At 38.5% G+C, this 26,612-nt stretch overlaps 1 protein-coding gene across 1 annotated transcript in view; it reads left to right on the forward strand.

The window, feature by feature from the left end:
- IRAK3 (interleukin 1 receptor associated kinase 3) overlaps nt 1-26,131 on the forward strand; it is a 79,844-nt gene extending 53,713 nt beyond the window's left edge. The window contains 6 exon segments of the mRNA XM_020990205.2: nt 2,945-3,023; nt 3,026-3,062; nt 21,515-21,713; nt 22,228-22,290; nt 22,380-22,544; nt 24,193-26,131. Of these exon segments, the coding sequence (XP_020845864.1) occupies nt 2,945-3,023; nt 3,026-3,062; nt 21,515-21,713; nt 22,228-22,290; nt 22,380-22,544; nt 24,193-24,672 (1,023 nt within the window). The 3' untranslated portion in view covers nt 24,673-26,131.
- Nucleotides 26,132-26,612: the final 481 nt, after the last annotated feature.

A 26,612-nucleotide genomic window follows, 5' to 3' on the forward strand; every position in this document is an offset into this window, starting at 1 on the left:
CTTACAGTCTAATAAGGGAGACAACATGCAAACAACTTTGGACAAAGAAGATATATGTGGGATAAATAATCAGTAGAGGAAGAACAACACTTAGCATTAAGGGAAATCAAGAGAGGCTTCTTTCTTGTAAAAGGTGGGATTTTAGCTGGGACTTGAAGGAACCCAAGGAAATCAAGAGACATAGATGAAGATAGAGAGAATCCTAAGACAAAATTGTCAAAAAGAAACATTCAAGTTAGTCCTCATTATTTATTCCTGACCCCAAATTATTGATATAAATGATAGAGGTAAGGACTTGATTTGTGACTTCATGGGTATAGGAGACTCCCAGGTGTGGAAACTCTCTCTACCAATGCAGGTTGGCAACTTCTCTGCAACATTTCATCTTATTGAGCTGCCTAGAGCTCTGGAAGGTTAAATTATTTGCCCAGTGTTTTTTTTTTTTTAACTAGATCTTTCCTAGACTCATGGAATGACAAGTCTAATAAAAAAAAATAGTTCTATACTAGACAATGTAGCAATTAGAGAGAGAAATAAAACACAGTCCCTGACTTCAAGGAACTTACCATATAGAAGGGGTGATATGACAAGACTTTCTTCAGTATTTCATGGATTTTGTTGACTAACACATCTATATCACAGACCGTGCCTGAGCAGACAGTTTTTCAAAGCTGTTGTGGCTCTCTCCATGATAAGCCTCTCTGCAGTCAAATAGACGGGTCCGGAAACAATAAGTACGCTATTTGTTGCCAGACCCACTCTCCTACCCTTCCCACCTTGGTAGTACACAGAGCTTCTTCCTTCCTGGCAGAGCTTTTGAGAGGGCAAGTTCATCTCCATGCCAAAATGCTGCAGTGGCCTGCTCATGAGCATTTATTAAGCACCTACTATGTGCCAAGCACTATGCTAAGCACTAGGGATACAAAGGCAAAAAGGAGTCCATGTTCTCAAAGAGCTCCATCTAATGAGAGAGACAAAATGCAGACAAGATAATATACAGGATAAAACGTGGGTCATCTCAAAGGGAAGACATGAAGATTAAGGAAGACTGGGAAAGGTTTCTTAAAGAAGGTGGGACTTTAGCTGAGACTTCAAAGAAACCAGGGAAACGAGAAGGCAACTATGAAGAGGAAGAACATAGGCTTGGAGTGTCTGTGGGAAGAACAGCAAGGAGGCTAGTGTTCCTGGATCACGTTGTTTGTGAAGGGGAGTAAGATGTAAGAAGACTGGAAAGGTAGGAAGGGGCCACGTTATGAAAGACTTTAAAAGTCAAACAGAAGGTCTTGTGTTGGATCCTGGACTTAGCAAGGAGCCTCTGGAGCTGATCGAATAGAGGAGTGGCGCAATCCAACCAGCATTTTAGGGAGATAGTTAAGAAAATATTAAGTATGTTATAAATCACTTTAATATATGATATAATTATTACATAATTATGTGATTTTGCAATCTCATAATTATACAATTGTACTGTAAATTATAATATGGAAATAAAATATATAAAACATAAGAATATATAAATAAAAATTAACATATACAAATAATGTGTAATGAATATTAACAATAAATAAAATTTATAAATATAATGAATAATATGATATAATCGTATTATTTTACAGCTTAATTATATAATTACACTATGAATTATAATATATAAATAAAAAGCTATAAACATAAATAAAATATATAAAAATATAATGTATAGCATAATAAATATAATATAAAACATAATGTATAACATAATATTATGTATTATAGATAGGTGGCACTAGGTCTAGAGTCAGGAAGACATGAGTTCAAATCCGGCCTCAGACATTCACTAGCTGTGTTAACCTGGGCAAGTCACTTAACCTTTGTTTGTCTCAGTTTCCTCAACTGTAAAATGGAGATTATAATAGCACCTGCCTCCCAGGGTTATTGTGAGGATCAGATGAGATAGTCATTGTAAAGTACTTAGCACAATGACTTGCACATAGTGGACGCTATATAAATGCTGTTACTACTAATATAAAAATATGATATAGAATATGTCATATATTTGTAGAGAGATTACTTATATATAGGAATAAGCACAACACATCAGAAAATAAATGCTTCAGAGGAATCCAAAGTGCAATGAGATCGAATGAGGGAGAAATTTATTTCAGTTTAAGCTAGAATGAAAGCTCCCTGAGGACAGGAACTATTTCACTTTTGGCCTAATATCCTTAATGGCACATAGTAGGCACTTAATAAAGTCTTGTTGAATTTAATTTCTGGATCTTCCTTATTTAAGACCTCAATAAAGGAAAGCCAAACTGAAGATGAGCAGTTGTTGAATTTTTCAGTTGTGTCTGACTCTTTGTGACTCTATTTGGGGTTTTCATGGCAGATAATGCAGTGGTTTGCCATTTCTTTCTCCAGTTCATTTTAAAGATGAGGAAACTGAGGCAAATAGGGTTAAGTGACTTGCCCAGGGTCACACAGCTAGTAAATTTTTGAGATCAGATTTGAACTCAGATCTTCGTGACTCCAGGCATAGCAGTCTATCCACTGCACCACCTAGCTGCGCAAAGAACCCTGAGTCCATGTTACATGAGAGTACATTGAAGGAACTAAGGATGTTGGAGTAGAGATGACTCAGGGAGCACACATAGTAGCTATCTTCATGTATTTGCCAGGTCTAGAGTCAGGAAGACTCATTTTCCTGAGTTCAAATGTAGCCTAGCTACATTTGCTAGCTGTGTGACCCTGGGTATATCACTTAACCCTGTTTGCCTCAGTTTTCTTATCTGTAAAATGAGCTTGAGAAGGAAATAACAAACCACTCTAGTATCTTTGCCAAGAAAACCCCAAATGGGGTCACAAAGAGTTGGACACGACTGAAACAAATCAACAACAAATATACTAGATGTTGTTTGCCCTTAACACTGCATTTCAAGCAAACTAACTACAGTTCTCATTTTAGGATAATACTTTTCCACTTTCTTGGCAACTTCGACTCAGTATATTGATAGGAGTAGCCAGAGCCATTCAATATTTGCACAGTGCGAACCATGCTCTGTCATCTGTGGCAACATAACAAGGTAAATTTCACAAAAATCCATGGTCAATCACTTGTAGAGTACAGAGATGCCCGCTTACTTTCATTATCAAAGGTAAGTAGATACTATGAGCTATTTAATGGGAGGAACATGGATGGACTGCAATCTGCATCACTGGAGGGAGTACCTATTACCAGTGAGATCCGTGGTCCATCAAAAAAGTTTTCATGGCATAAATGACAAAAACAAAAATAATCTAATGTGATGAGACTGTCTGGTACAGTGCAAGCATGTTTGATTAAGAGTCAGAAGACCTGGGTTTAATTCTATATTCTTCTACTTACTGCTGTTGCAATCACAAGCAAGTGACTTCACCTCTGAGCCTCAGTTTCCCCATCTGTAAAATGAGAACCTTGGACTAGTTGACCTCAAAGGTCCTTTGTAGCTCTTGACCTATGCGCTAATCAAAATCTGCTCCACTCTTTTATTCTGTAACTTTTCCGAGTTAAAATGCTTCTCTCAAATTTTGTTGTTCCCTTCTTTCAGTTATATCTGACTCTTTGTGACTCCGTTTGGGGTTTTGTTGGCAAAATAGTGTATGGTTTGCCATTTCCTTCTCCAGGTTATTTTTCAGATAAGGAACTGGAGCAAACACAAGTAAGTGATTGCCCAGGGTTACATAATAAGTGTCTGAGGCCAGATTTGAACTCAGAAAGGTAAGTCTTCCTGACTCTAGGCCTGGCACTCTATCCACTGTGCCACCTAGCTGCTCTTATATAATTATAACATTCATATAGAACATTTTTTAGCTCTTAAGAGGTATTAAATCTCCAATGAGAATTTTTATTACTCTCTTTTAGTATTATCATAAAACCCTTTTTCTATTTATCCTGCTACATGTGCATTATCTTCCCTGGGCTACCCCCCAAACTCACCCATACTCCAAGGTTTGGTCCCCAGAGAACAGCCACTGCCTTGAGTTCTCAGGGTAATCTTATGTGGCTATACTGCTACTACTGTCATTACCATATATACATCATGAGCCCCTACTGATATTCTCATTAACAATCAGCCCTGTGATGCAATTTGCTCTTAGTAAAAGTGGTTACTAAGATGGCATAGTAAATAATAGTCAAAATGGTGATAATAGCTATAAATCTTTCTTCCCATATAGCTAGGACACACATTCCCACAAATCCACACAGTATCTATGAGAAGAGTGGGCTGAAACTTAGAGTAAGGTGGTAGCAAGGCACACATTTAGGATACATGTGTGGCAAAGACAACTTACAGTCTTTGGTACTGTATTGCCTGGAAGTCCTTTCTCCAGAGTCCAATAGCATCTTTGCTGGGTATATTACTCAGCTGGATTCCCAAAGTTTTCTCCTTTCCACAGTTTGACTCATGGTTGCCAGGGACTCTCTTTTAAGCCCATAGCCCACTCTCCCCCCCCCCAATTTTGTTACCAGGGATCTAGTCCCTTAAAGCTGCTACCTCCCTCAAATAGCTGTTTCTGCATTGGCATATGTCAGGAATGTGTGTCTCTGCTCTCTTGCCAGGTATAGCTCCACTATGCTTTCTCTGTCCTCTCTACAAATCATGCATTTTCAGACTTTTGGATGAGGTATCTTCTACTGGTTGAGTAGCCTTATTTCAAATCCATGGGGCCAATGGGAGGAAGGGGAGGAGGAGAGAAACACCCCTATCTCCCTTTGCTGCCCTCTGATATAAGCACAAGGGTTTCCTCCACAGCTGTGCTAACTCTCTAACCCTTTCCAAAGCTTAGCTATTTAAGGCCCTCCAAAGCCATGTCCAATTTTTATTTGTGTAAGGAGGTTGCTTCCTTTAATTCAATCAAAGAAAAAGGTTCACACTTCATAAAGAGATTACCCAGATACATTAGAAATTTTATAGTAGTTTAACATCCTGTTACCACATAAAACCTTATTCGTAATTACTGAATGCTGTGGTGGGGGTAGGACAAGTATATTTCTTACTTCCCTAAAATTCTTCTCCCAGTTAAACATTTTCTATCCCTAGAAAATCCACCATGGTGCTTTTTGGCAAGGCTCACGTTTATAGAAAATCCAGAAATTAACATTCTTCCCCAGAAGAATTCAGGCCTACTATAGCTGATGGGCCCGGATATCACATTTACTTTTCAAAGTCATGATTACACAATTTTAACAAACTGACATCATTTTAAAAGTGCTCTTTGTTAGTTGGACCTGGTAGCAGTCCTATGAAATAAATTAGTATTCATTTCTCCTTTTTTTGCTGAGGATTAAGGAAAGGTTAAGCGATTAACTCCAGGGCATCACAGCAAGACAGAAGCAAAGCTGGAATTTAAATTCATAGACCCTGTGTCTGCAGTCTCTTGCTGATCTCACTTAACATGCTGCTCTGAGAATTTTCATATTAAGCTGTTCAAACCTCACAGCATCCCTGGCAATTCATTTAATGAGATATCAAAAGGGGAGACAGAAAGTCTTCCTCCTTTCTTCTCTTGCACTGTGCGTTCAGGTAGATGGTTGATCTGCTATAGTAAGTCTGTACCAAGTGAATGAATCCTATCCTGATAGTGGATCTTTTATCAGTCCCACAGTAGGTAACTGTGCCTTTGATGAACAGTCGGGGAGACTGCAGGAAATGGTTGCCGCTTCTTCCGAGTAATCTCCCCGAGGACTTGTGAAAGTCTTTTGATGTATTTTTGCCATAAGGACTGGAGCTTTTGTTTGCTCTTGCTAGTGATTTAAAAAAAAAAAAGCCACCAGAATCCTGCTTAGTCCTGGAAGGCATCCACATAGTATCTGGTCACGTGGTGGCTGTGGTAAGCCTTTAATTTTCTTCTTTTTTTATCTTAATCTTTTTTATTCTGGACTTAACAAACACCAAATAAAAAGGAAATTTTCATGTACATAGTAGAACAGGAAAAAAATTGTATTAAATTACAGATCCCTGTTGTTTATAACTTACTTTTCTTTTTAAATTATAATAAATTCAACACATAACTTTCAAAGGAGGGAAGGGAGAAAACAAACATTTATTAAGTACCTACTAGGTGCCAGGCGCTATGTCTTATAAGCACTTTACAAATATTATCTCTTTTGATCCTTACAACAACCCTGAAAGGCAGACAGAGCTGAAGTGACTTGTTACAGGCGTAGTGTCAGAAGCACGATTTGAACTCAAGTCTTCCTGAGTCCAGACCCAGTATTCTACTGTGACACCTAGCTGCCTCAACTTTTAAAGCTGTCCTATGCATTTTTTTTTTTGAGGCAGTCAGGGTAAAGTGACTTGCCCAGGAAGGGTCACACAGTTACTAAGCATATGGGGATGGATTGGAACTCAGGTCTTCCTTGGAGCCAGTGCTCTATCTACTGTGCCACCTTGCTGTCCCCTATCCTATGCATTTGTGATTATTTTTGGCTTTCCCTCTGTTTTCCTCTGTGCATTACAAAAGTGCTTCAATGACCCTCTTTTTCCTCTTCTTTATCTTTTTTTTTCCTTTTTATTACTCTACCTCTATTGCCCCCTTAACCCTTTCATATCCACCTAACAATTAGAAAAAAAAAAGAAAGCCCTTGTAACAAATATGTATCAAGTAAAACAAATTTTTACAATAAGCATTTCTCAAAAAAAAAAAAACCATGCAATTCCTTCCCCCCTTCCCAGTACTTTGCACAATACAGTTGAACAACCTACCTGAGTGTGATTGTGACTGATAGTACAAATCACTTCCTACTTTTGTAGTTCACCTCTTGTTAACAGGTAGGAAGACGCTTTACCTTTGATAAGTTGGCACCATTATCATCAGCTGTGTCTGATCTGAGTTTTGTTGACTTTTACCAGTTTTCATTTAAATTGTGTATATATTGTGTATCTTTTACCTCTGCTTTCTTCTTTCTGAAATTCTTCATCTCGTATTTTCCTACGTTTTTTATATTTGCTATTCCTTGTGACATGATTATAGAAAACCCCTCTGGGCTTCCTCCTCAATTTGACACTCACAGGTTGAAGGTTGGATTGGGGTCTATATCACTGTTACCCTACAATGGAAGTATTCTGGGCCCACACTCCTAAAATTATCATTCACCTGCTCTCGAAAGGGGATTGCTTTTTGCCTTTCTCCTTGTGTCTCCACCAGAGGGCGGTGAGGGAAGATGATTCTGTCTTCTACCTTTCTTGCCACAGGCCTTGGGGTTCTTGCAAGCAAGTCCCTCAGGGGAAAAGGCAAAGAGCAATCCTCTCTCAGCTCTGAGCCCTCCTTTAATTGTTTAGGCCATGGATGATCAAGGCCTACCTGAGGCCATGTTTCAGAAGTCAAGGCCTAGGCTATCCAGTGGTGATGGCAGCATTGCTCTATCTGGATAGGAGATCTGAGCAATGCACCTCCGTAGGCTTAGAAGGGAGTATCAAAGAGCCTAATGATTCCAACATAGCACTAGCCATTTGATTATAGATAACTATTACTTTAAAAATAGCTTAAACTATTACTTTAAAAAGCAGGTAGGTGGCGCAATGGATAGAGCTCTAAAATCCTGTGATCTTAAGTACTCATTTTAATGTAAGAGCAGAGCTTGTGAGCCTTGGGCACCATGTTGGTTCCCTCACATATCTTTCTCTTATATGTTCATTGTGTGTGCAGTAAGCACAGGGGTGGGGCTTACTATGCAGTATACTCTCACTCCTCAGTGTCTATTGCTATCAGATGAGCAATGAGGAAGGCTGTCCGGTCAAATTCTGTCTAGTACAACTCACCTGAATTATGAGCCTAACCAAGTTCACTTGTGCTGTAAGTTTCTGTTTCTAAAGGAGGGTGCCTGGGGGAGAGGTGGTCAATCAATAGTCAATAAATATTCATTAATCACCTGTTGGATGCCAGGCACTAGACAGTTTTTGTCCTCCCCCTTATAATCTAATATGGGAAGATAACATACAAAAGGAAGCTGAAAAACTGAGGGTAGGGGAAGGAATCTGGCTCAGGGGTATGAGGACAAGTCCAAAGAAGTCCAAAAGCAATGTAGCTGGTGGGAAGTGGGGAGAAGACCATGCTGGGCCCCCTCCTTCAATGGAGGCTCTGTAGCCCGTAGCTTTACCCTCCAGCCAGAAGGCATAGAGATGGTGTGTCCACCAGGAACTTCACAGAAATGCTTCATCAGTGAGGTGCAGCTTGGATTAGAAATGTGGCTATTGATATATAGCATTTGAATTTTTGTGGAAGGAAGGAATTGCTATTAATTGTTCTCCAGTTCTTCCCTTTCCCTTTCTCCTTCCTCCTTCTCTTCCATCTCCCTCCTTCCTCCTCTTCCCCTTCCCCCTCTTCCTTTCCTCCTTCCCCCTCTTCCTCTCTCCTCCTCTTCCCTCCTTCCCCCTCCTCTTCTCCCCTTCCCTCCTTCCCCCTCCTCTTCTCTCTTCCCTTTCCCTCTTTTCTTGTCCCCCTTCTCTTCCTTCCTTTCCCTTCCTCCCTTTTCTTCTACTCCTCCCCTTCTTTTCTCCTTCTCCCCTTTCCTCCCCTTCTTTTTTCCCCCCTTCCCCAATCCCTCTGTTTCACCCAGTGGCACAAGCCCTACCCCACAACTCACTGACACAGAGACTTTGAGCTACTCCATTTCTAACCTGAATCAGTTTGCCCCTCCTTAGGCAACCTATTGGTCCTTCCCTCCACCCTTACTCATGAGGGCTCACCATTATTGGTGCTGGGCTTAGTGTAGACTCCCAATCAGCCTTTAGCTTTGTGGCAGCTCAGAATCTCCAAGCTCAAGACATCTTCTACCCTGAGCCTCCCTAGCAATATAGAATACAGGCATGTGTCACTGCACCTGGCTGCCCCAATTTCATTTTCCCAGGAGTGAAGACTCAAAAACAAAGAAGTCAGCTACCTATAGTCAGAGGGATCCTTATGCATGAATCTAAGTTTATCTGGAACAGAATCATGATTTCATCCAGCAGCCCTCAAAGTACAGGCTGACATTTCCCTGTCTACTTCTCTATCAGTGTGAAGCACCCCTGTTCCACAGAGTAACTCCTCCCTAAAGAGTAAGAGATGATTCCCCTTCTAAAGCCCCTTCAACTCTTGGCCTTTCCGCTGAGCTTGCCAGAGAGCATGCTAATTAGTGTCAGCTGTGACAGTGGGTTTGGTGATGTGAACACCTGTTCACTGGGTCCTGGAATGAAACCATCTTATTTTGTTCGGGCCACTAAACATCCGTTAGACGGTAATGACTTTAAATCATCAGCAGTCTCAGATGAGCTGGAGTTGGGTATCCTAGATTAGCCTCCTGAATCTGTTTTAAATGATTCCTTCATTTTGCTCTAACCCTGCCTCTTAGGCATCTCCATGTGCCACGTAACACCTTGGGAAGTATTTAAATTGCCTGTATTATCTTTCCTGTCAAGGATAGTGATTGTGTAGGAGAGAACAGTTTTGGAGACAAATTGTTGTTCTTCAGCAGTTTCAGTAGTGTCTGACTCTTTGTTATCCCATTTTGGGGTTTTCTTGGCAGAGATACTAGAGTGGTTTTCCATTTCTTTCTCCAGCTCATTTTACAGATGGAGAAACTGAGGCAAACAGAGTTTAAGAGATTTGCTCAGGGTCACATAGCTAGTAAGTGTCTGAGGCCAGATATGAACTCAAGAAGGTGAGTCTTCTTGACTCCAGGTCTACCACTTTATGCATGATGGTGCTACCTAGCTGCCCTTTGGGGACAGATATAGCCACAGTAATCATTTCTAAGAGAAAAAGAACAGTGCTAATCATATGCTATGAAGTGAGTGAGCCTAGGTCTTCTTGTAGAGGGTCAGGGCTTGCATTATTTTTGTTGAGCAAGCAAGCAATATGAAAGAGGCAGTGGAAATAATCCTGGCCCTGTAGTCGGAGGACTTGTATTCAAATTCTACCTCTACTGTTTGCTACCAATGAGGTGTTGGGCAAGTCACTTAACCAGTTTGTGACTCAGTTTCCTAAAATGAAGGAATTGGTCTAGATGGCTTCTGAGGTATCTTCCAATGCTACTGATAGCATTATTTACATTTTTAAAATAGATTATTCAATTAAATCCATAGATTAAGCTGTGTTATGGAAACCTTTAGGAGATCATTCAGAAGGAAACTTTCCCTATCATATTGAAAAACATGTAGTCACTCTAGAGAAAAGGAAAGGCAGTGAGTATCCCAAGTTGGTGAATGAAACCCTCAAATTTTATCATTTGCAATACATATACTCTACTTTGATATATGATGACTTTTTTAATTGGCTAATTTATGATTTAAGTACTTTTGAAAAAAAGTTTATTGTTTAACAAAGTTAAGGTTATGTTCACCATAAAAGTTCCAAAATTGGGATGAAGACACCTTGGCTGGGGCTACACAGGTGGGCACCAGGGGGAAGAGTCAACCCAGGATAGTAGAGAGAGGACTGGTTTGGGATTCAGAAAACATTGTATGACAATTAAAAAGGTTGAGAGACATAGTTTCTGGGTAACTTAATCATTTTATTAATAAGGCCAGCATATTATTAATAAAAGAATGGTCATTTGGCCTTCTCTCTTAGATCAAAGACAATCATGGCAGCCAGCTCAGTTTATATACCCTTCAAAGAGTAGGTTTTCCTGTAGGGTGGCAAACAACTCTGATTAGGCAACACAGTGGAAGACGAGCCGAAAGTGACATCATATCACCCTTCGACTATCTCTATACCAGACCACCCACAACCTTGGACTATCTCTTCAAAGAAAGTACACCCCACCTAAGCCTGAGCAGAACGCTATAGCTTCTACCAGGGTGGGGTCTTGAACAAGAAAGTTAGTCCAATCTCATTATCGGCAATGTCCTTCAAGAGACTGAACTTTTAAAATAAGGACTTTGGAAGAAGGAGAGAGCTCTGAATCTCCCCAAATTATTGGTTATTAATAATCATTTCTCTCATTCCCTCATTTGATTCTATTGAGAGGTGCAGCTTCCTCAATGAATCACTAACTGATATGACAAATGCTTCATCAAGGGTTTCTAACTGTGAGATTTATGAGAGGAGACAATGTGATGGGGAAAAGGGAGAGATGGACAGCCTTTGGCAAAATCAAAGGAAGCAATCCCCTTGAATAAGATTTTGACAAAGTAGTTCCTCTTATTGGTTCTAGTTCTTTTCAACATGACTAATGTGAAAATATGTTTAATAAGAATGTACATGTAGAGCCTATATCAGATTGCATGCCATCTTGGGGAGAGAGGCGGAGAAAATTTACAACTCAAAAGCTTATGGAAGTGAATGTTGAAAACTAAAAATTAATTAATTAATTAATTAAAGAGATTTTGACAAAATAAAAGAGGGCAATCCCCTTTGGTAAGTAGACCTTACAGGTAAAAGACACAAAGGGAAAAAGTAAACAGCAAAATAAAAATGTTCATTCAAGGCTGTGAAGTCTCATCTCATACAGCTGTCTGGTTCTCCTGACACCATCTGATGCAGTCCTGTGATTTGGCTGTGGTCTCAGAGCAGTTTTTCTCCATCTCAGGTCACTTGTAGAAATTCTCTTCCTACTAAAAATTTCCTACAAAATTGGTCTTAACACTGTTTTAAATTTACTTTGTCAATAACCAGGTCAAATAATGGAAGTTAGTTCAAACTTTATGTCTATTACTAGAAAGTCAAATTTGGACCAGGGATTTTACAATTTTAGGTTAGCCAATTGTCATATTGATATGTCTAAGAAACTCAAATACAAACAGAAAAATTAGAACCCTATTTTTATACTTGGCATTATTCAATTGATTCTAGTCCTGAATCTATTACTAGCTAATTAGGTGACTCTGAGAAAGTCATTTAACCTGTCTAGCTCTCAGGTTTCACATCTTTACAATTAGGGGAAAGGAGAAAGGAGGACTGAGTGAACTCAAAGGTCCCTGTCAGCTCTAAAATACATTCAACAACTACACAGTCATTTGCTTCACCACACATGAGGTGTAGTCAGAAGAAAGTGATTTAGCCCACCTGGAGGGCTCACCCTAAGCCATACTGTTAGATTCAAAGGGGAACTTACTCCTGATGAGAAAAGTAGAAAATGCAGAGGGCTGGAACAGTGAAGGCCATGAGAAGTCCCATGGAAATGGGAAGGTAGAAGTGAAGCTGCCATAAAGAAAGGGGCTAGGTGATAGAGCTCCAGTCTTGGAGTCAGGAAGACTTGAGTTCAAATCCAACCTCAAACACGTGACACTTACTAGCTGTGTGACCCTCGGCAAGTCACTTAACCGCAATTGCCTCCCAGGAAAAAAGAAAAGGGACCAGACTCAAGTGAAACTGTCTTGGTAGATTAGACAAAGGAAAGGCTGGAGCTAATGCTGCGGTGCTGAACTCTGTGTCCCTGCCCATCCCTACACACCCCAACATGGTAATCCTACCTTGCCTTTCTCTCCTCAGACTCCCTTTTGGAATCCTGAAACCATTTTCTCTGGGTATGGGAAAAATCTGTTCACCTGTCTATTTTTTGTCAACATTTACTTTGTCTTTATAAACGGTGTTTATTTCAGACATTTGCTAGCCTGGGCATGCTTGTTGGAAATGCATTTGGAAGAAAGCATTTGAGAAAGGAGAACAACCCCAGAGAATATATAGGAAGATCTAGCACTAAGGTGTTTTGTGAGACTGCGGCCTTTTATCAGGAGACTTCATGCTAAAAAAAAAAATAGAGAGAGAATTAGATCCTTTAATACAACTCCAATCTTGGCATTGAGTCAGTAATAGTGAGGGGGGTCCAACAGAAATGACTGAGCAAGCATTCTCAATATACCTTGACTGTACATGGTCATGTGAATAAGTCTGAGTTATCAATGATCGATAAATAGATACGATGCAATAAATAGATATCTTGGAAACACATGATAAATCCCGAAAGTCAGAACTAGAACCAAGTGAGTAGAAGTTACTGAAATTGTTTCATTCTTAACATTTTAATATTATTTTTTGTATTTTTATTATATTTGTTAATTTTTAATTTCAATTTTATTAATAAATTAATATAACAAAATATTGATATTTTATTATCAAATTGATAGTTTAATTTCTTTAATAACTATTAAAATTATTGTTGCTTTTAATATTTTTAATAAAATTATTTATAAATTGATTTATTCTTCCCAGGCCTTGGCCTTTAGCAAGTGACTAGCCTCCCTGACAATGATTTAAAAACTACCTTTGTAGCCCTTCGTCATGGAGACCTAGAAAGAGAATAGTTTAAATGCAATTTAGTCTAAATGCCCAATTATTGGGAAGTCCCAATCATTAATTAATTAATTAATTAATTAGTTCCCACTTATTGGGAAATCCTATATAGACTAATATTAAGAGGTTGCCACTGGTCGGATTAGATCGCCTTTTTGGTGTCTGTGAGGTTGTTGGTGTTATTGACCCAAGGGTGTCCCAAGGGACACCAAGGGAACATGAAGAGTAGCATCAGACTTTGCTCCTTAGAAAGCTGCCTGTGGCGATGCTCTGGCCAAGTTTTTCCCTTTAGTAAAAGGTTATTCAATATTGTTATTGTTTGTTGCTGTTATCTATCGTGTAGGCTTGATCATTTCAACAAATTTCCATTTGTCTGTATGTGGCTTATTTGTAAATAGTTTGCATGTCATCTCTCCCATTAGACCGTGAGCTCCTTTGTTGGCAAGAACTGTTTTTCCCTTTTCTTTGTATCCACTGTGTCTGGCACAGTCAATGCCTTGCATATAGTAGGAGTTTAATATAGTTTCGTTGATGGACTGATTGCACATCCTGAACTTGCATTTAGGCCCTACCTAAAACAGGGAGAAAATCTTAGTTCTTTGACATTTTGGTTCATATGAAGATGGTAGAAACTTACAGGGTTTTTGTCTCCCAGCTAATTTCTTTTAAAATTTGCATTTGGAAAGAATCTGGTAGGATGTCGATGCTTAAGCAGAAGGAATGAATCTAATGGTCGAATTTCTGGTATATGTGAGGATGGTGTTGTGATGGCCTGACCCTTCCAGTAATCCTAGAATCCCATCACATAGACAGTTTACTATCCTGTTTATAGACAAGACCAGTTCTGCCCATACTTTCCTGATTTCCCTAAATTTTTTTTACCCTTTGCTCATAAAACAAATACCTACCCCCCTCAACCTAGTATTATAGTGGGAGAACACTCCACCTAAAGCCAAGTTTCCTTTTAGCCGATTAAAAGAAAATGGGAAGAGGATAAGACTATAGTGTTTATAATAGTTTGTTGGTCTTCCAGTGAGGTTATAAAGAAGAAAAAAATCCCATTACTCAAGCCAAATGTAGGACAAAGAACATCCATGAAAAAGGAGCCTGGGATGTTTTCCTCATCTATGAGAAAAAGGTGGTCTCTGTGATCCTCTCTTACTCTAAATTTGTGTATCCTGTGAATCAATGGCAAAGTCTTTTTTTTTTCAGTTTTTTTCAATGCATAAACATAAATTTTTCTCTCCATCCCACATTCCTCCCTACATTTGCTGGGGAAAAAGAAAGAGAAACAAAGCTTTTGCAATAATTATGCATAGTCAAGCAAAATAAATTCTGCATTGGCCATTTCTAAAAATCTGTCTCATTCTGCCCCCTGAGTCTGTTTTGGAATTGTCGCTAATCATTGCATTGATCAATTGAGAAATTGAGAAAAAAAACTAAGAAAAAAATCTTCTTTACAAATTTCTTATGGGCTCAGCACTGCATCAGATGCTATGATAGGCTTTTAAAAATTTATAAGGTATGGTTTTTACGCATAAGGAATTAATAATTTAGTTGAAGAGACAAAGCTGATATACATCAAATGGTAAATAGGTAATTATAAAACAGTATGGGATTAGGTACTAACTTGTATGGTACAGACTTGTACTGTAGGATTTTATTCAGGGGGTCTCAATGGTGGTTATTGTCCTTTGTTCTCGAAGAGGACCAAAATGACATCACTCAACCGGAGTAGGAAAGAAAGGTTTTATAGAATTGGTATATGTCCAGCCAGGCCTTGATTAAAAGGGGATTTGGATGCTGGAATGGAGAGGCATTCCAGTTGAGGGAAAAAACATGTCCTTTAAAAGCTTGTTTCTATACTTATGAAATAAATTTGTCATTGGACTAATATCTTATTTATTGAATTTTAGCCAAGGCTAAAAGTACTGGTTTTTAATTCATTACAGTTTCTACCATTTTTGTCATTCCTGATAATGTCTTAAAATAGAGAGATCAGTTTAAATGTGGAAATTTCGTTCTTCCTGATATCATCCCCTGACAGGTTCCAATAGCACAATTCAGGCAGGGATACATCTGTAAAAGAATACATCTGATATGTTCCCAGAGTAGGGAGACTTGGGTTAGTAGGTAAAGAACAAAGCATTCTATAATTCCTACCAAAGCAATGAAAGCCCAGTTAATATCACTCTTTCTCTATACCCAGATGAATGAGGCTGTTGATAATCATTTGCTGAACAAAATGAGAGAATGTTATAGAAAGGTATATACTGCAAGGGAAGAGAGAAACAAGTTGTTTTGGGATGAGTAACAAACTGATAAGTGGTTTGAGAGATATACTGAGCAAATATATGGAATTTGTTTTTGGGTTTTGTCTTTTTTTTTCTTTTTTTTAGCTTTTTGAAAGATTGAGATATTGGTAATGGTTGATAAGAAACTAACAAACCAGCATCTGCCAGATGGTCCTTAACGACTTGCTATGGGATTGATGTAGTGTCAGTCCCAGTGAGATGCAGCTGGACCATTAAGCAAAGCTGAAGCCCTCTGCAGTAATCATTGATAGCTGTTGCCAGCCTTCTTGGGTACTCCCCATTTGCACCCCTTAACCCCAGGCCTACTTCTGATTTGGGAGTGTATTGTTAAATCTTAGGCCAGTCAGTATTAGGGAGGGCCTATGGGAAAACGATGACATCTTTTTTATGAAGACATTTATTCAACAAATATGAGTGACTGCTGTGTGCAAGGTGCCTTGTCTATTGCAGCTTCTTGTTAAATATTTGTTCAATGAATGAATGATTTTAAAAAATGAATAAATAGCTAACATTTATATAGTAACTTAAGGTTTGCAAAGGGCTTTGTATGTTATTTCATTTTATCCTCACAACAACCTTGGGGGTAGGTATTACTATTATTCTAATTTTTAGAGATGAGGAAATTGAGGCAAAGAGAAGTGACTTGCCCCAGGTCACTTACAGCTCTTAAGTGGCTGGAGCAGAATTGAACTCAGGTCTTCTTGGCTTAAGTCTGGTACCACACACTTGCCTCTTCTATCAAGAAGCTTACCTTATAGATGGGGCAAATGAGATAAATACACAAATAACTGTCATACAAAAAAAGAACTTAAGTCCCTATTAACCTTGATGGATGAGATCAATGTCACACCTCTAGGTTATAAGGTGATACAGAGATAAGAAAATCAATTAATCAAACATTTATTAAGCACCTACTATGTGCCAGGCACTGTGCTAAGTGCATTTTCTAAATATTATTTCATTTGATCGACACAGCAACCTTTCAAGGGAGGTGCTATTATTATTCTCATTTTACAGTTGAGAAAACTGAGGCAAACAGAGACCACATATTTCATAAGTGCTGAGGTCAGATTTGAACTCAGGTCTTCCTGACTCCAGGCCCAGTACTCTAACCACTGTGCCACCAGGTGCTTGTGAAAGACCTTAAAGAAATAAACATGTAGAATTTGATTAAATACTGAGAGCTTTTGCTGAGCTACATAAAGAATTGTTTAGAGTTAGGGTCCAGGGATGCATGAACCAATTCTGGCCATCCTAAGGGATCCCATCTACTTATCTGTTCCAATCCCTTGTGAGCCACACGCAAGGATGATTTGAGCTTGCCTTCCCAATGTGAAAGAGTATCGTGGGCTAACTTGCCTTTTCCTCTTAAGTATTATAGTTGAATAATTATGGTTTGGGGGCTATGGGTGTCTGCTCAGATCTGATGCCATCTACTGTTGATTTCACATGGGTATGTTCTATTGTATTCAGGTTGGGTGACAAGTACATTGATATACTTTCTGTTGTTACACAGCTCCACATTGGGTTTGGCTATTAAGATCAAAATCTCATTACCTTTTTCCATCAGAGATCTGGGAAGGGGAACCACCTTTGTTTGTTTCATTTATCAGTTTGATTCTCCTCAAATCTGCACTACTCCTTCATACTCCTAAAATATGATAGTCCTAGTCTGTGACTAAAGCTGAGACACTTCTGTGATAAAACTAGCAATGTCAATGGTCCATCTTGGTCTGGGTGTAGCAGTCCTTAAAAGTAATGCCTCAGGTAGTGAGTGGCCAAAAGCTTGAGGTAGGCAAATGGGTCAATTATCAAGAGCAGCTCATAAGCAAGTATGAGCCAGAGGCAATCAGCATTTACACAGGTCATTAGTGTTGGGGTCCAGGATATTCAGAGAGGGAAGGTATCAGATGTAGGGTCATGATGGATGGTGGGAAATAAAGAGATGTTTGGCTTGGGTACCCTCCTTAAGTGGAGGTTCTAGGAGGAACTCTCCATGTCCACCCTCTCTAATCAGAGAGAGAGAGGCCCCCAGAGCAGGAGATACTGATGAATTGCCAGAAGGTTCATCACTGACCATTGGTGAATCCAACCTATCACAGTCATGATACAAGCAGTTGAGAATCAAACATGCAATACCTGTCTCCTTTGGGTCTATAAAAGCCAGCAAGCTGTCCTTTTATACCATATTGTTATTTCTTTAATTATTTAAGTTGTCTAGATTTTTCCAGGGCACTTTCCCATAGGATAAACTTTTTTAATTAACTGCATGGCCAAGGAAAGCTGTGGTCACCATACCTTTGAACACTGTTTAAGCTTTAAGCAAGGGAACAAATTGGTGTGGAATTGATGGTCAAAAGGCTTCTGCAATTCCCATATTGCTGTAATGAAACATCTTTCTTCCTTAAGATGCCAAGGCCCTTATTTATTACCGTGTAAATCACAAGACCCGAAATTTATGTTGTTCAGTGCAGTCTACTTAGGGCCAACTTATCTTTTTCACCAAACATCATCTCTCTAAGTAGAAATACAATGCCCTGGAACAATTTTGGAATCTCAGTCTGCACTTCTAAGAGTAGTATTTCACAGGATCTGTTTGCTCTGAGTTTTACTACATAAAATTTTATGTCTGTTCTGTTTGGGAACTGAAAACCTCAATGAGTATTTATAGGAGTATCATGCTCAAATTTCTGGGAAAGCCTCCTATAAACTTATTTTAAAATGAATTTGAATGGATGCCTTTTGTTTTACATTACTAATCATTTCTGCATACAGCAGATGCAGATCTCCCTCCCAGAAAAACAAATTCAGCAAAAACATTTAAGAGAACAACCATGCCTGGTAGTCTCTGCAACATTCTATCTGCGTCGTTCCTCACCTCATTGCTGAGAGGAGAGAGAGAGAGAGAGATATGTGTCATTATTGTCTAGGACAAGGGTGGGTAACCTATGACCTCCAGGCCACGTTTGGCCCTCTAGGTCCTCACGTGCAGCCCTTTGACTGAATCCAGTAAAAGGATTTGTTCTGTAACACTTCTGTAGCAGTCAGAAAGCCACACCTGAGGTCTTAGAAGGCCACATGTGGCCTCGAGGCCGTAGGTTCCCCACCCCAGGTCTAGGATCATTATAATTACCCAGAGCTTGGCATTCTTTTTAGTGTTCTTTTCATTTGTGTTCATTGTATTCATTGTGAACATGGTTCTCTATATTCTGCTTATGTATCAGTTTATACAAGTCTTCCCATGTTTCTCTGAATTCCTCATATAAATGAATATAATTTCTTAATGCACAATATCATTACATTTATATACAATAATTAGTCCCATCATTTCCCTATCCATGGACACCTACTTTGTTTCTAGTTGTTTGCTACCACAAAAATAAATTCAATAATATTTTGGCATGTATGATGCCTTTCTTTATGTCTTTGATCTTTTTTTAGGCTGTATGCCATATAGTGGAATTTCTGGATCCAAGCATATGAACAGTTTAGTCAATTTTCTTGCATTATTGTTCAGTTATTTAGTTGTCTCTGACTCTTGGCGATTCCGTGGACCATATTGTCCGTAGGGTTTTCTTGGCAAAGATACTGGAGTGGTTTGCCATTTCCTTCTTTAGTGGATTAAGGCAAACAAAGTTAATTTTGACTTGTCCAGGACCACACAGCTAGTAAGTGTCTGAGGCCAGATTTGACCTCAGGTCTCCCTGACTCCAGGCCCAGCACCCTATCCACTAAACCACCAAGATGTCTCCTTTTTCTTGCATGATCCCAAGTTATTTTCAGAATGGTTGGACCAGTGTCACAGCTCTATTAACTCTAAAAACAATTATTCCCCTGCTCCCCCTTTTAAAAATCATTTTTGCCAATATTCTGGGTGTGAAGAGAAACTTTATAATTATTTTAATTTGATTTTTCTATAGAATAATTTTCATTTTGGTCATTGACAGATTACAAATTTGGATGAAAGACTTTTTTTTTGGGGGGGGAGTTATGACCTTCAGGGTCATAGCTTACTGACAATTGTATACAGTAAGGGCTTCTAATGATTACAGGACCCAGAATTTTTAGAAGTTGTCCAGGAGTCAATTCATCATTTTAAATTATTGGGTGGTATTATAAATCTCACTCTCTACATTTTATGAATGCAAACCAAGAAATTGGTGGGGGGGGGGGTTTGGGGGAAGTGCCTAAATAGTAAAGCGGTGTTTATTAAAGGATCCCACACAAAAACAAAACCTTTAAATAGAATTCAAATTCTTTTTATTATTTTAATATTGCTAGAGCAGAACAGAGGAGATTCTGTTAAAAGTGTGACCAGGAAAAAGGACTAGCCTGAGGCAAAATTGTGAATTGAAGTTTGTCTTTGGTTTAGTTTGGTGTTCATTTTGTCTTCCCATCTTCAGTGCCTAGCATGGTTCACATAGTAGCTGCTTCAGACAATACAAGTTGAATTGTTTTTGGTGCCTTCTCAATTTTCCTGCAACCTTTTTTTCCTCTCCCAAAGGCATACACTCTTGTACTAAGTACCCAGTAAAATAGCAGCTGATAATTAAAATAGAAGTGAATGACTTAAGACTGACCTCTCCTAGGGGTTTTAACTTTAAAGATGGTCCAAAGGACTATAACTGTAAGGGTGGAATGACAGGTATGGGGTTGGTATTTTGTTGCCAGGGGACTTGCTAATGGCTGCTCAATGCACACCAAGTAAATAGAGGCCTACTGCATTCGGTTTAGGTCAAGTCCTATAATTAAGTTCTGGGTACACATGGGAGATCCACAAATAAATTCAAATAATAGATTAAACAGAAATGAAGGAATGGTCAGTCAAGGAGAGGGGACATGGAAAATTACTTGGACTAAATTTTAACTTTTCCCTTTCTTCCTGTTGACAAATAGTCAGCTCCTTTTACCAGCAGGCTTTGTTATAATCGTAAACTGACCAATTGAAAAAAGACACAAAGTATGTCCTAGGGGTCCCTAAGCACAATGGAGCATTTGGGACATGCCCAGTCTCAGATGAAAGAGTATTCTCTTCTTGTTTTTATATCATTATGTGTGACAACCATAACGTATTTCTAAGGATAGGTACTGAACCCATAATTTCATTGGTATAAGGAGTTCCCAGATTAAGAAATTCATGTTCATAATTACCAATTTTTACTGTACAATAATATTTCATTACATTCATATACCATAATTTCTTCAACCCTTCCTCCATGGATGGGTGTCCACTTTTGTTTCCAGGTTTTTGTACCACAAAGAGTGCCTTTTCTTTCCACCTTTGGCTTCCTCAGTCAGTAGTGAGATAATTGATTCAAAGGTTATTGATAAATGGGTGGTAGAGGCAATAGAGTGCTAGATTTAGAGTCAGTTCAAATTCTGCCTCAATCATGTGAATTTAGGCTTAACTTCTCTCAATTTCTGTTGGGGAAGGTACCTTTCTCAGATGATGGTTATGATGATCAAATGAAATGCCATGAAATGCATTTTACAAACCTTAAAGTACTATATAAATGCTAGTTATTATTACTACTATAGAGAGTCAAGCCCCCCCCTTTTTTGCATAATTCCAAACTGATATCCAAAATGGTTAGACCACTTCACAGTTCCACCAAGTGCATCTGCATGCCTGTTTTGCCACATCTTCTCCAACACGAACTACTTCCATTTTTGTTCCCTTTTTCCAGTTTGCATGAAGAAAAATGAAACCTCAGGGTTGTTTTAATTTGCATTTTTCTTACCATCAGTGATGTGGAGCATATATATTCACGTGATCATTTATAGTTTTCAAATCTTTTGAAATCTATTTTTTCATATTCTCTGAGCACTCATCTACCAGGGAAAGACCCTTTTATAACTAACATGGCTTTGCTTACATTTGGTGAGCTATTTATTGTTTTACAAGTCACTAAATATATTTTCTGAAATTTTTAGATTAATTTGTTCCTTCGTTATAATTTCAGTTCAAACATACTTTTGGACAGCCAGTTTCAACCCAAACTAAAAAGTTTTGTTACAGCCCACCTCCGACCTCACCTGGAAAAACAGAGTTCCACTATACATATGGAAAGCAGTAGGAATAAATACCTTTGGTACATGCCAGAAGAATATATAAGACAAAGAAGACTGTCCACTAAAACTGATGTCTACAGTTTTGGAATTGTGAGTGTCCACTGTCACAGGGGGTCTTAGTTTGAGGGTCTGTGAATTCATTTTTAAAATATATTTTGATACTCATATTTCATTTTGCTAGCTTCCAGAAAAGGGGGAGAGATATCAATAATTTTATCACCTCTTGGGAAAAACAAAAGGGACTTTTACTCGAGGCTAATTGCTTTTATTATGCACAGTGCTTCTTGTAATAATGCACCTGAATTATAAAGCATGTACTGCTTTATTAAGAATGGATTCTCTTCCTTACAACATGACTAATGTGAAAATATGTTTAATAGGAATGTATATGTAGAGCCTATGTCAGATTGCACACTGCCTTGGGGAGGGAGGGGAAAAATTTAAAACTCAAAAGCATACGGAAGTGATTGTTAAAAACTAAAAATAAATTAATAACAAAAATGCTTATTGAAAAAAAAAGAACGGATTCATGGTCATAGTTAATGACAGATTATAATTTGTGGGGCATTAGAACCTAGACTGATTTAAATTTGTCCTCCTCCAGGTCATAATGGAAGTTCTGACAGGTTATAAAGTGGTGCTAGATGGTCCAAAATATGTTCGACTGGTAAGAATAATATCTACCCGTATATCTCTCTCTTGGTCATATTCCTAAGGGAGTCTTGCAAAATATCTTTGTGTCCTTTTTCTCCCCAGAGGGACCTCCTTGTGGAACTGATGGAGAAGAGAGGCATTGAGTCATGTCTCTCCTTATTAGATAAAAAAATTAATCCATGTCCTAAGAATTTCTCCTGGAAATTACTTACTTTAGCAAACCAATGTGCAGCTTCCCGGGCAAAGTTAAGGCCAGCAATGGATGAAGTGAGTATTCTCAGGTTGCTTTGATTCAAAATAGAGCATAGAACTGTTGAAAATAACAATAACTCCCATCTTTAGACCACTATAAGATTTACAGTGTTGTTCTCAGGACAATCCTATTGAATTAGGGCACATATTATTAGAATGGTTATTGATGAGAAAGTCAGTCAGTGAGCATTTATTAAGTGCTTATTGTGTGCCAGGCATGGTGCCAAGCTCTGGGGATGCAAAGAAAGGCAAAAACTTGGTTCTTGTCCTCAGGGAGCTGCCATTCTAATAAGGGAGACAACATGTAAACAATGATGTACATATAAGATGTATGCAGAGTAGATAGAAGGTTATTTCAGAGGGCCTCCAAGATGATAGTTTTATCCACTATACTATACTACCTCTCCCTGAAAGAAAAAAACTCAAATGGAGGAAATAGGTATCCAAATTGAAGTTTTTATTAGTGAGAGGAAGTCAGTTAAATATTCTCTAGACAGACGGTGCTCACTTAAGAAAGGTAAATACATCTCTTTCAGGTAAAAAAAAATTATTAATTTTATCATAGTAGCAGCATTTTGTCAAATAGCAACAGAATATGGTATTTGGGCATTGGTAGAACTGGAAAGAGTCTTGGGGCTGGAGAGAATCTTTAATCTAATTCTGGTACAACTAATATTCTGGTAGAACTAATAATTTTGGTAGAATCTAATCTAGTAGAACTAGAAAGAATCTTGAATCTAATTCCATTTACTTCATTTCATAGATGAAAATGAAGCCAAGTTTGGATAAATAACTTACCTAAGGCCACAAGGATATAATTATTCATTGCATTGCATGAAACAATCAATTAATAAGCATTTGTTAAGTATCTCATGTGAGTCAGGGAAGCCAGGTGGTACAGTGCATACAGCACTGGGCCTGGAGTCAGGAAGACTCATCTTCCTCAGTTCGAATCTGGTCTCAGCCACTTACTAGCTATGTGACCCTGGGCAAGTCACTTAACCCTGTTTGCCTCAGTTTCCTCATTTATAAAATGAGCCAGAAAAGGAAATAGCAAACCACTGTAGTATCTTTGCTGAGAAAACCCTAAATGGGGTCATGAAGAGTTAGACATGACTGAAATTACTGAACAACCACTACTTATGAGTTAAGCACTGTGCTAGGTACTGGGTTTACTGAAACAAAAATTATATAATCCCTGCTCTTAAGAAACTAATATTCTATTGAGGGAGACAACATGTATATATATATATATATCAGTATTCACAAAATTATTACAAGGTTGGAAGAGAGGAAAATTTTTATATAGAATGTGGCATTTGAGTTGAACTTAGAAGCAGTCTGGAATTCTAAGAGGTGGAGGTGAGCGGAGAGCACACAGAGACATCCAGATATCTGGCACCCTAAAAAAAAGTGGCAGAAGATGGAAGAGACTATATGGTATAGAGGAAGGACCAGGAATTAGAAGAGATGGGATTTTCCACTGTTTGAATTTGGGCAAGGCATTTCCCTGCCTCAGTTTCCTTATCTGTGAAATTGGGGGTTTGGATGAGTTCTAGCTCTAAAATTCTTTGAGTAAGCATATTTTGTGAAGTTTAATAAAAATGTTTTTACTTAAGGAATATCAGTTCTTAAACTCTTGGTTGTTTTTTTTTTAAATTAGGTCCTGATTGCTCTCGAAAGTACTTGCCCTATCTTACATTTTGCTGAGGATCCTCCTAAATCACTGAAGTCCTTCAGGTCTCCTTCTCCTCTTTTCCTTGATTACTTACCCAGTGTTCCCATGGAAAATGATGAAAGTCAGGATTTTTGCTTACCTCCTAATGAAAAATTGAACAAAGATGGATTTGCTCAGAAAACTCCATTAGAGTGCAGCCAATCTGAAGTCACCTTTCTGGGCCTTGGCAGAAAGGCCTTGGGTAAAGAAAAGGCCCATGTTTCCAAAGTGCCTGTGAGTTCCTGTGAAGACAACTTCTCATCAAGCCATACACTTCCATCCCAGGACTCAAGCGTGTGTGTTATGAGTATGGACCTTTCCTCAGAGTCTAGAAGTCCTTCTGTTTTGAGCAGGCTAGTAGAACCTAGCTGCTCCTCAGACTTATATAGGAATAAAGATGAAAAGTTGGAAAAAGATGACTTTTAAAAATATTTCACCATCAGATTAAAAAAAGAGGCAACTCTTGCATAGTTTCAACTATAAACCATTGTTTTGGAAAGAACCGGTGATGTCTACAAGTGGTGAGACCAAGAGAAGAGTTGAATCTGGTGAATGGAACCATTTATATCAACTGTGGATTTTTCAAGGTCCTGCCTTTTTCAGTATGGTGTATGTTTTGGGAGTGTTGTTGTTTTGCTTTGTTTTTGCTTTTTTTTTTTAAACATGAGTTGCAAAAATTGCCTCAATTTTTGCCAGCCTAAAAGAGAAGACAGATATATTTAGGGTCATATGAAGTCATTCAGGAGGGCAGCTAGGTGGCACAGTGGATAGAGTGCCTAGCCTGGAGTCAGAAAGACTCATCTCCTGAGTTCAAATGTGGCCTCAGACACTTAACTAGCTATGTGACCTTGGGCAAGTCACTTAACTCTGTTTGCCTCAGTTTCCTTACCTGTGAAATGAACTGGAGAGGGAAATGGCAAACCACTCCAATATCTTTGCCAAGAAAACCCCAAATGGTGTCACAAAGAGTTGGACATGACTGAAAAATGACTGAACAACAAACTCATTGAGATTGGGGAATTCTAGCTTAAATAGAGCATAAGTAAACCACTCTGAGGATGGAAACTAGTTCTTCTCCCTTCCTCTTGAAACTTTTAAGGCCAAGTTATCTCAAAGCCTCAGTTGTCTTATACCTTTCTCTCTGTTTCACTATTTTGTTTGATGTGTTTGTTAAAATGTTGTGCAATGCCCAAAGGGCTATAAAATTGGCCCTACTGTTTGTTCCAGTAATACCACTACTAGGTCTGTATCCCAAAGAGATCTTTAAAAAGGGGAAAGGACCTATTTGTATGGAAATATTTATAGGAGCTCTTTTTGTGGTGGCAAAGAATTGGAAATTGAGGGGATGCCCATCAATTGGGAAATGGTTGAACAAGTTGTAGTATACAAATGTAATAGCATACTATTGTGCTAGGAGAAATGATGAGCAGGCACATTTCAAAAAAATCTGGAAAGATTTACATGAACCAGGAGAACATTGTACACAGTAACAGCAATATTGTGTGATGAACAATTGTGAATGACTTAGCTCTTCTCAGCAACACAATAATCCAAGGCAATTCCAAAAGACTCACGATGAAAAAATGCTATCTACATCCAGAGAAAGAATTGATGATGGAGTCTGAATGCAGAGTGAAGAATACTCTTTTTTACTTTCTTCATTTTTTGTTTTGTTGTTGTTTTTTAAATTTCTGTCTTCTTTTACAACATGAATAATATGGAAATATGTTTTGCATGATTGCACATGTATGACCTATATCAAATTGCTTGCCTTCTCAGGGAGGGGGGAAGAGGGAGAGGGAGGGAGAGAATTTAGAGCTCAATATTTTTAAAAATGAATGTTAAAAATTGTCCTTACATGTAATTGGGAAAAAATAAAATATTATTTAAAAAAATAAAATGTTGTATCCCAAGTGCAGGTAATTTCACACTTAAATTGTTAACTGTCATAAGATGGTAGATTAGAGTTGGGAGGGGCTTTTGAAGTCAATTAGTCTAATCCTCTCATTTTACAGATGAGGAAACTGAAACACAGAGAGGTGACTTCTGTAGGGTCACACAATTTGTAAGTATTTTAAGTAGGATTTGTATCTAGGTCTTCCTGATTTCAAGTGTAGTACTCTGTCTACTAGTTCATGCTGCTCCCAACTGATATCCTTTAAAATGAGCATACATTTTATCCAATACCTTTTTTTTCTCCTCCTTTTTGGTAAGGCTGTTGGGGTTAAGTGACTTGCCCAGGGTCACACAGCTAGTAAGTGTCAAGTGTTCTGTCTGAGGCCAGATTTTACTGGCCTCCTCCTGACTTCGGGGCTGGTGCTCTATCCACTGTGCCCCTTAGCTGCCCCAGAACACTTTTTTAGTTT

The sequence above is a fragment of the Phascolarctos cinereus genome, unplaced genomic scaffold (genome assembly GCF_003287225.1).
Source record: "Phascolarctos cinereus isolate Bilbo 61053 unplaced genomic scaffold, phaCin_HiC Scaffold_1;HRSCAF=81, whole genome shotgun sequence".
Classification (NCBI taxonomy): Eukaryota; Metazoa; Chordata; class Mammalia; order Diprotodontia; family Phascolarctidae; genus Phascolarctos; species Phascolarctos cinereus.